At 34.5% G+C, this 10,502-nt stretch overlaps 1 protein-coding gene across 1 annotated transcript; it reads right to left on the minus strand.

The window, feature by feature from the left end:
- Positions 1-1,826: 1,826 nt before the first annotated feature.
- Positions 1,827-4,792, minus strand: LOC145576272 (inosine-5'-monophosphate dehydrogenase 1-like). Its single transcript, XM_081634055.1, has 5 exons — positions 4,682-4,792; positions 3,448-4,468; positions 2,723-2,902; positions 2,264-2,521; positions 1,827-2,144 (listed from the first exon to the last, which is right to left on the minus strand). The coding sequence occupies exons 2-5, from the start codon at positions 4,450-4,452 to the stop codon at positions 2,073-2,075; spliced, it is 1,515 nt and encodes a 504-aa protein (XP_081490181.1). The 5' UTR covers positions 4,453-4,468; positions 4,682-4,792; the 3' UTR covers positions 1,827-2,072.
- Between the last annotated feature and the right edge of the window lie 5,710 nt (positions 4,793-10,502).

Here is a 10,502-nt window from a genome sequence, read left to right on the forward strand (position 1 = left end):
GGCCAAAGTATATAAAGAGTAACAATGGTAATATAGGAAAAAATATATACAATGGTGGATTTATATGATATATATATTTATAAGGAAGATTCAGAATACTATTTTATTTGATACATATATGATATTTTTTAGGTAATTATTTTATGTCCTCATATGATATATATATTTATAAGGAAGATTCAGAATAATATTTTATTTGATACATATATGATATTTTTTTGGTAATTATTTTATGACCTCATATGGTTCTATATATACAGATAAGAAGATGGGAGGAATGTCATTAACTTAGACGTTCAAATTAATACAATTTTCAGTTTTAGTCTTTATTTTTTTTGAAATAGTGTACAATCATGAATTACTATCCAAATAACAAGGTTGTGCTATTTATATTCATGCTAATTATTTTTTCTTTAACTAGCTGTGGGAGTGGAGCAAGATTCAAAAGCCCTATAAAACATTCAAATGAAATTCCAAAACCCAAAAATTATTATAATAATTGCAGTTTGCCTCCACCTTCAGGACCATCAGGAAGACACCACGGTGGTGCTTTTACGAAGAATGATGATGTTACTAATCAAGTTAATCATCGTAACATCCTAGCTTGATAAGTCAAGTACTTTAGGCTCTTACTGTAATTTTCAGTTTTTTGGTTTTTAAAAGTCATATGACAAATGTCATATAATAAATAAAAAAGTAGTCTTACGTATTGAAATCAGGGCTTTTTGTTTTATTTTTTATTTTTATTTTTTATAGGGAGTATCTTTTTATTGTCATTGTTCATTTATTTCGTTATTACCATCAAATGTTTATTTTTTTCCTTACAAGTAGATGGAATGAAAGTGTGAAAATTAGTACATGGTAATATACGTACTAATTAACTCCTAATTAAGTAAGTGACTAATATTTATTAAAAACTGTTAATTATTTATTAATAATTATATAGTAATTGCTTAATACTCCCAAATAATCATTATAGAATAATAAATTATAACCTATTAGATAGATAATAAATAGATAAGTATGCATTGCCAATTATTATTTTGTAATTACTAGTACTCTACAAACTCTTAAATAGACCTGGTTCACATTAATTTATTGTAAACCACTTTATAGTAGAGTTACTATAGTCATTTTATTAATTAAAAAAAAAAAAGTCACTATTTTAAAATAATGGTCATTTTGTTAAAGTAATGGTCAATGATCCATGCACTTTGCTTTCTTCACCATGATTTATGTACTTTGCTCTCTTCACCATTTTACTTTAATTTTGTGAATATATATTATGATCCGTGTGGTTTAAATAGTTTCTCGCTTCATATATACTCCCTCTCTCCTCGGTTTCTCCCTATATTTTTAGATGAGAAGAAGAATAACACCAAAAAAAAAAAAAGGCTCCGTAGATTTATTCCTCACTGTTTCATGTAAAGCAAGATCTTCTGACTTGTGTTATTTTAGTTACTTTGTATGTATGTCAGTTATCAAGTGTTCATGAATCAAGCAAGCACTGATGCCACTCCTTAGTTCAGCTACATTAGCTAGCTTATGCAGCAGCATCCCCTTCCCTCTGAACTAGTTGATGCCATATTCTCCCAGCTCTCCAGGACACAATTTGTGTCTCGGACATAAAGCATACACATGGCTAGATCATAGAAAAATCGTAAGATCTCCTAATAATTTTATAACCTCTGTTTTGGATGATCTTAAAGTATTTCTGAGGATTTACCTCAGATAAATGGCAGGTGCAGTGGTAAAGACAGTTCTTAATGATCATGACAGTCAGGATCTCATCTAATATACAAAGTACAAGCTTTTTACATTAGAGAGACAGAAAAGAATTGAGGAGATTCAAGCAACATAAATTCTGAATTTTATTGAGATTAAATTCAACAATAGACTTTCAAAACTACTGAGGATTGTTTAGCATAGACCTAACAGCATTTAGTTTATCCCATTCGATTAAGAGAAATAGCGACGAAGAGCAAGATAAAGCACACAATTTGATCAATATGTCAAAGCTCAGTTGTGTATAGTTGTATACTGCATCTCGTAAGCATCTGTCAGCATGCATTTTAAAATGCCTTCTTCTCATAAGACACCAGGCCATGGACTCCACCTTCAGCTTGTGCTGCACCAGTTCGAGCCTATCAAGAAGACCATTCAAACACTTCAGATCACATGAGCATAAAGAACTTTTAGAGCACATCTCTTTACGAAATTTAAGATTACACATAAGACAAGCGGTAAATCAATAAAGCCATACCTCCAGTCTTAATACTTCAGATCTCAATAGATCATGGGCAGACTGAAGTGACAAGGCACCAAGATCCTGAAAACCTTGTTTAACTGCATGCATTGCATATGGCACAAACTTTAGAATAGAGCCTTTGTCTGCAACAGCTCCAACAACACCTTGTGCAATTTTAAGCTTAGACTTGTCCCCGAGATACCGTTGATCACTTCCTTTTGTCATTGCTTCCAAAGAACCCATGCCTCGATATTTCTTAAGACGGCGACCATCCTAACACAAATTATCATCCCAAAATTTATCAGACTTCACTAGAGGGAACACTGCACCCCAAGCGTCTAACCACAATCATAGTACAAGAATACATGGACAATACATGAAAAGCCTCAAGTAAATAAAGAATCAATGGTTTAGCATATATTTGTGAACTAATTACTGATTATGAGGGATAATTAAGTATTTAACAGGATATACCTGCACTACATAAGCACCAGGAGCCTCAGTGCTACCAGCTAGATAGCTGCCCATCATCACAGTAGAAGCCCCAAGAACCAGGGCCTTAACAATGTGTCCAGAGTTTGATATGCCTCCATCAGCAATGACAGGGATACCACTTTGTGAAGCAATAGAAGAAACTTTGTATACAGCAGTAGCCTAAGTATACGAGAAAGATTTTGTTAGTATTATAGTTTCTTGAAAGTACAAAATTAACAAGTGAAGCAACATTAAGAATTTCAAGACTCGATTTTATGTAAGCACTTAGGCTCAGACAAAAAGTAATTTTACACAAAACGAAACACTGTGTAGCTTTTATAATAAGGCAACAGAGTGCTGATACAAACAATGACTGCCTCCTGAGCTTAATCGTCATTTCTACCATGGGCCAAAATGTAACAGTGGAACATTGTTAAATTGTCTTCAGATATGTTATAATGTTGCATCCCTATAAAATGTTACATCGATTTACAAATACCACCTAAGCTATAATGTTGCATCCCTTTATACCCTGAGAAGCTGCTGATTATAGGTAATTATAAGTTATAACAGGCAAATATATCCCTCCCTATTCTATATTCGATTCAAAATAAATCAATGTAATAAGCGGAAAAAAAATAGAACACTGACAACATGATAATGAAGCTACTACAGCAATTTATTGCACACATTTAAAACATAGTTTCAAAAGGACCAAAGAGTACCTGTCCTCTGCCTACGGCACAAACCTCCTGAGTTGTACAAATCGACCCCGATCCCATGCCAACTCTCAGCCCATCAACTCCGGCTTTAATCAAATTTTGAGCTTGGTATGTAGTCACCACATTCCCTCCAATAACATCCAATCCTGGGTATGTCTTCTTTATATACTTAATCATATCCAGCTGATATATAGAATTCCCTTGAGAACTATCCAACACCACTGCATCAACCCCACCCTTAACCAAATACTCCAACCTCTCTTTATCTGATTCTCTAGTCCCTATGGCAGCTCCCACCAAGAAATCCCCATTAGGAGTTAACGATGGCAAACCTCTCATCGGATACTCCTGAAACCTCTCTATATCCTCCAATGTCATCACATCAACAACTTCCCCATCAGTCTCTCTCACAGTTGGCACCAATTTAACCCCTTTATCTCCCAAAAACCCAGCAATTTGATCCAAATGATAGCTGCTTGGCACTGAATAATCCAATTTCGACATAAAATCACAAACCCTACCATCCTTATTCTTCAAATTCACCCAATCAGACTTCAACACATACCCCAAAACCCTCGATTTCCTGCTCCCCGTCTCAGTAATCAAAATCACAGTTCCATACCCAAAATCACTCAATTCAATCACATCAGACGGGGATTTAACCTCAAAATCCGAAACAAAAGGGATACGCCGCGACTTGGCAGACTCGAGTAGAGCTAACTGCTCAGAGGGTGTGTTATTGGAATGTAAAATACCAATCCCACCAAGATAAGCCATAGCTACTGCCATGTATGACTCAGTAACAGTATCCATTGGAGATGAAACACAAGGAATTGATAAAGAAATGTTCTTGGTAAACTTGGTATTAAGCTGAACTGAATCAGTTGCAAAATCAATATAACCGGGGAGAAAGATAACATCATCATAAGTATATGAATACCCTTGATTAAAAAGCTTTACTGCTGGGAAACCATCTTCAAGAATTAGGTTTTGGGGTGTTCCTGCCATTGCTGCTTCAACAATTCTGGGTTTAAGGGAAATACAATAAAAAACAATTGAAACAAATTAGCAATTAACAACATTAAAATTCACAAAATAATTAAAATTGTAACTACCCAGATGAAAAATTAAACACCCAATTGGAATTTTTAGTGTATAAGGGTAGTAAAATCAACAAGAATTGAAACAAATTAGCAAATAGCAAAATGAAAAAAGCACAAAGAAATTTAAAGTATACCTCAGATAAATGAGTTGCTGGTTTTGTCTTAGGTAGATACGAGCAATGCTCTAGTTATTAAACTTGCTGAGAACGGAAGCACTGATGCTCAAATGCTCAATGCGTCATGAAACTGGCCAATTGCCTTTTTAGGGGGTGTTTGGTTCAAGCATATTAGGTATAAGGTATGGGTTTGGAATGAGCAAAACTCATACCTTGTGTTTGTTTCTTGAAATTTCATTTTTCAAACCCATACCTCAAACCCCCAAGGTATGGGTTTTTGAAACCCAAGGGGGGAGGTGGGTATGGCTCATACCCATACCTTTAGGTTTAAAATTAAAAAGAAAACTATCATTCCTAGATAAAAACCAAACACATGAAATCAAGTATCAAATTCCAACCCCATACCACCCTGGTTTCATTCCTCATTCCAAACTCATACCATTGTTTGAACCAAACGCCCCCTTATAGAATTGATGATGAACGTCGTTTGACCTAAGTTCTACTATGGGCTATGGCCATTATTTTAATTAGGTGTTAAGCTGACCCGATTCGATAATCCAATTTGAAAATAGCAAATTTGGATTGACACAAACCTGACTTGAAATTAAATGGGTTAAGTGGTTGGATCATTAATTTGCCTTTCTATCATTATTATCCAAAAAAAAAAAAAAAAAAAAAAAAAAAAACACCAATGGATAATGTTTCTATAGCTTAATGTTATGTCTAATTTACCAGGTAACCTAACCCGACCTGCGACCCAAAAACTGACCCGAAGTAACCCGTACCTTACCCAAAGTGGAGTTGACCCAAACGTGATAACTGACACCGAAATTTATTAATTTTAAAGTGTCAGATATATGTAAATAAGGAGATAATATAAAAAAAACATGTATACATAAGATATTTATCTTCAAGATCTCGTAGAATATTTTGTAGATATCTTGTTTACTACTCTATGACACTCTTTATAAAGAGGGTCGTTTCTAGGGTTTAAGAAGGCTCGGATGGAACAAGTCACAGAGACCCCATCTCCTCCCTACTACAAAACATTGTAGGTACATTGTATAGATTATTAAGCTAGCCGATAAGGCCCCAACTATAAACATATCAAGACTCTTACCCTTTGGAGAGAGGAATCAACACATCTACGAGAGTTGTACGGTTGTACCCCACAAATTATTAATAAAATCATTGTTCCCATATATCTTCTTCCTCTTTATTTATACATTGCGGGTTTGAACTTTTATGTTTCATAATGATCCAATGCTCCAAATGACTTGACCCAAAATTGACCTGACCTAAAATGAATAGGGTGAAATGATGAATTAATGATTCTAGCCTTCTAGGGCTTCTTACTTAGGTAATCACTTTTTTTTTTGTTTAATTATTTTGAAATGAATAGATGATGTTGTAAGACTATCTCTCAAGAGTTTTTGTGGAATATGTTGGTAGTCTAGGGCTATAGTTGCCACTGAGCTGAAGCCCCGCACGGCCCAGCACGAAAAAAGCACATTACGGCACAAGCACGAAAAAAGCACGGCACAGCACGCTACCAGCCTACCATGCATGTGTGCCGTGGGCCAGGCCTAGGCCGCATTTATTTGGGAGAAGCACGACAATGCATGCTAAAATCAATGTAATTTTGCTTAGGTACGCAAGCCCGACACAATAGCACATGGGTCTAAGCCGTGCACGGGCCAACCTTTTGGAAACTTAGGATCGGCAAGAAACTCGTGGGTCGAGCTATGGACCGGGCCTAACTAACCCCAAAGCATGTGGGTCTGACACGCGGCACGACCCAAAACCATCTTTAGCTAGGGCCGGCTATTGGGCAGTGCAAACAGTCCAACAGCACAGGGTCTCACGCTAGTTAGGGCCTTAAATTCTGATATCTATTAATAAGTATAAAACATTTTCAATGAGCTATTATTCCTATAGAACATCTTTGTTGAGATGGTAACTCAAATAGATAACGAATTCAGTTCCTTTTCTTAGTATGGGGTGGGAATTTGAATCCTGTCCCCTACTTGTATGAAAATGCAAGGTTTCTTTCTATAATTATTTTTACTTTTTACTGTTTGATAACTTTTTTTTTTTCCCTTTTATACCTTTCCGTAAGTTTTTATAACTTCTTTTTTCTTTTCCATTATGCCATTTGATAATTCAAACTTTCTATTTGTATCACATTAAATTTTAGTTATACCTATTACTTATCTATGACCAAAAAAGGCAAAGTGTTTGAAATTAGAGTAGAACTTTATATTTTTATGGCACTGGGCCCTAAGAGGTTTAAGACGGCCCTGTTGGTAGCCAAATATTGATGTATCAAAATATTAAGACTAAAGACATTGCATACCGTGGAGATGAAAGAGGGTTAAATAAGATTATTATCACTGCTAGTGTGCTAGATGAATAAGTATAATATTATACTTGTATTGAACAAGAAAATTCTAATAAACCATTTGCTCCATCATTTAGGTTTGTGTGATTATTTTAACCTTCAAGTACATGGGACATAACACATATAACAATGAGCAAATCAAAGCCTCACAGTATAGCATCAATACAATAGTATAGATTTGTGTTCAAGTCCATTGCATCCTGAGTTCCTGACTGCCTCACACAAAGGTTGCGATTTCAAACCGATAAGAAGGAAATGAACGCCACATATTAGCTAACTTAAACCAAATCACTAGTTGTAGGCGAGTCTAGCGAGGTGGAGGTCCGAATGGGGAAGGTCCATAAGGTCCTGGTGGTCCGCCAAAAAAGTCTTGTATAAGCCAGCAACAACACAAGTAACTCAAGCTGACAAAAAAAAAAGAAAAGGGGTGAGTTAAATTTCAAAAAAAATATACTCTGTAATATAGAATGAATATGTACGTATGAGTTGTGCGTTACGGAGTACTAGTTAGTTAACTAGTACGCCGTACTAGATCATGGTAAAGTTGTCCTCCTTTGGCTCGAAGCATCGAGCCCAACTACATTTGTGGGTCCAAAAATTCCTCCCAAGCCTTACGAATAAGAGCTAGCTTAGTAGCTTGGCCAAATCGAACTAAGAGGGACAAAGATAAAAAAAAAAAAAAATTAAAAAAATTAATAATAAATAAATAAAAGTGGGTTAAACACTGCTCGATAGTTTGATTAGATTGCATCTATAAGATGGGTTGAACATGCCAGATTGCCTATGTTGGGTTGAACATGCCAGATTGCCAGATGATTAATTTTCGTTATTCTTGCGCTTCTCCTATAATTAAGCTAAAAAAATTGTTACTTTTAGATTTACGAATAGGATAATAATTATAATATGTCATACGTATGTGCATTTTTTTTCAAATATTTGACTTCTAGACTCAACAAAAATCAAGATTGCAAAAGAGTTAAACAAAACAGAAGAACTGAAAAATGATTCCTTAGAAAAAAAAAAAAAAAATTATACTCCCTTAATCCCATTTTATTTTATTTTATAATTTTAACAAAAAAAAAAAAAAAAAAAAAAAAAAAAAAAAAAAAAAAAATTTACCAAGAGGCTAACACATTGCAAAGACCACCAACGAATGGTACTGGTACGGGTCCTAACAGAGGAGGGCCCCATGGTCCCGGTCCAGGGCTAGGTCCTACGCCTGGACCTGGTCCTGGTGGCCCTCCAGGTCCCATGGCTGATTTCGAATCCTTTCGTCTGGCTCACTGAAATGGAGGCACAACAAACTTGAGGATTTTTATGACTTGGTGAAAGTTGTAAATGGTATGTACATAACTTATGGATTAGTAGATTGACCTATTTATATCAAGATAATAAGATGGCTTATGTTGTAAGACCCTTAGTCACGATTTTTTACCTAACATTCTCCTCATCTAACACTCAAATCTAATAACTATTCAAACGTTAGTCCTTAGCTTGTGCATACATTTTGAGTATACCTAACTTCCCTTCAAACATACTTGTATAATAATGGAAAGGCATACCACGACTTAGATAGGAAATCTTTTGTCTTGTTTTTTTTTAAAAAGCAAAATTGGTCTCAACACTCTGAATTATGGCTTGAGATACACCTAGCACCCTATACTTTGTGTAGTAGCCAAAAAATCACAAATTAATGACTTGGGTGCAAAGAGTGCCTTTAGTAAGCTTTCTGACTAACATTCTCACCGAGGCAGGTGAATTAAATTTTTATTTATCGATTTGCGTGTTAGAAAATGTCTCGTTAAGGTTTCATGGGTCATTTTGGCCTTTAAGGATCCAAATTGAGTTTGAAATAAGCAAAAAAAAAAAAAATAACGTAATGACTTAACTCGGCTTAAAAAACAATGAAACGCAAATCGAAATATTTTCTAACACGTAAAACAAGTCATTATGCTATTTTGTCTTATTCCGAGCTCCATTTGGACTCTTAAGGATTAAATTACTCCCAAAACCTTAACGGGACATTTTCGGCACGCAAATCAAAAAAAATTCTATTCACCAGCTCCGCCGAGAATGGTGATCGGAAAGCTCACTAAAGGTACGCTTTGCACCCCAAGTCATTAGTGTGTGATGTTTTAGCTATTACGCAAAGTATAGGGTATTGGATGCACTTAAGCCATAATTTAGAGTATTGAGATCAATTTTGCCTTACAAAAATGGTCAGACATATACTCACTCCAGGCCACTTAGAAATAATAAGTATATATATGTACCCCGTATTATCTCCACAAAGTGCATTGATGCAATAGCTAAGATGCTAATTACATGTATAAACTTTTTTTTTTTTTTTGAAAGGTAATAAAAGTGAAATTACTAAAAAGTCCTCCTTATTACAAGGAGAGTTCCTAATGTATCAGAAGAAAGAATAGTAAACATATAATTACAAAAATCCATATCTATAATACTAGTTACTAAATGTTTCATATCAGATATCCAATCTGCTACACGGTTTGTCACTGGTATATGTGTTGGATACTCCAATTGCGAAAATGAGAAGAGAGTGATTGTCTTCGATAATATACTCGATCTGCTAAGGTATACTCAAATGCCTTTGATACTAATTAAGCCATATTATGTTCATATTGCACTCCGTGTAGTTAATTAGGCTATTATATATCTTCCACGGAGTAAAATGGAGCGAAGTCACTTGTAATTTTCATTGAGTATAGTATTGAAATAATTAAACACTATTCAAATTCGAACTTTCATTTTTCTTTGATACTAATTTTACCCTATTCATTATTTGATGCTAACTAATATACTCTTTAGGACGAAAGAGTAATATTTATAATAAGTTTTCCCTAGCTTAACACAATTAATACTATTATTGGCTATAATAATTATTATATTGTAATTATTCGATCTTAAATAACCTTGTTGAGTAAAATTATAATAGTGTAATAGAGCTACATGTCAAACCCCGCGAGTTTTAGCGAGTAAGAATCTAAGGATCTGTTCCGATTTAATGAAAATAATTAAATTAAACTGAAGTAAATAGAGTTGAAATGAATTGTTGATGAGAGAAGGAAATTAGGAAATGAATTGATTGGAGCTGAATTGAACTGAAATTAAGCTAAACATAGGCCTTAAGTAATACGTTATACCTAGTATATACATATGTAATATGTTATGATAAATTTCAGTGATTAAGATAGTAAGTAGTCTATGTATTTTTGTTAATGCCTTTAAGATTACTCTTCATTGAGCCATGGCCCATGCATAGAGAATTAGAGACGAAAGAGTGACACAATAATACTAATATTAATCTACTAGATCAACGCACGAGTTTGAAATTTCAAAAACATTTATGATGAGTTGATGACCGATGATAGTGATGACTCATAATGTGTTATAATTACGCTGTGAACAAATAATAAA

The sequence above is a fragment of the Chenopodium album genome, chromosome 13 (genome assembly GCF_948465745.1).
Source record: "Chenopodium album chromosome 13, dcCheAlbu1.1, whole genome shotgun sequence".
Classification (NCBI taxonomy): Eukaryota; Viridiplantae; Streptophyta; class Magnoliopsida; order Caryophyllales; family Amaranthaceae; genus Chenopodium; species Chenopodium album.

What these genes read in the sequence shown, in the direction of transcription:
- LOC145576272 (XM_081634055.1), bottom strand. Translation starts at nt 4,452, where the DNA reads ATGGCAGGAACACCCCAAAACCTAATTCTTGAAGATGGTTTCCCAGCA. An exon ending in GTGCCGTAGGCAGAGGACAG is followed by an intron (nt 2,903 to 3,447) that starts GTACTCTTTGGT and finishes TCGTATACTTAG; the next exon opens with GCTACTGCTGTATACAAAGT. An exon ending in CTGAAGTATTAAGACTGGAG is followed by an intron (nt 2,145 to 2,263) that starts GTATGGCTTTAT and finishes TCTTCTTGATAG; the next exon opens with GCTCGAACTGGTGCAGCACA.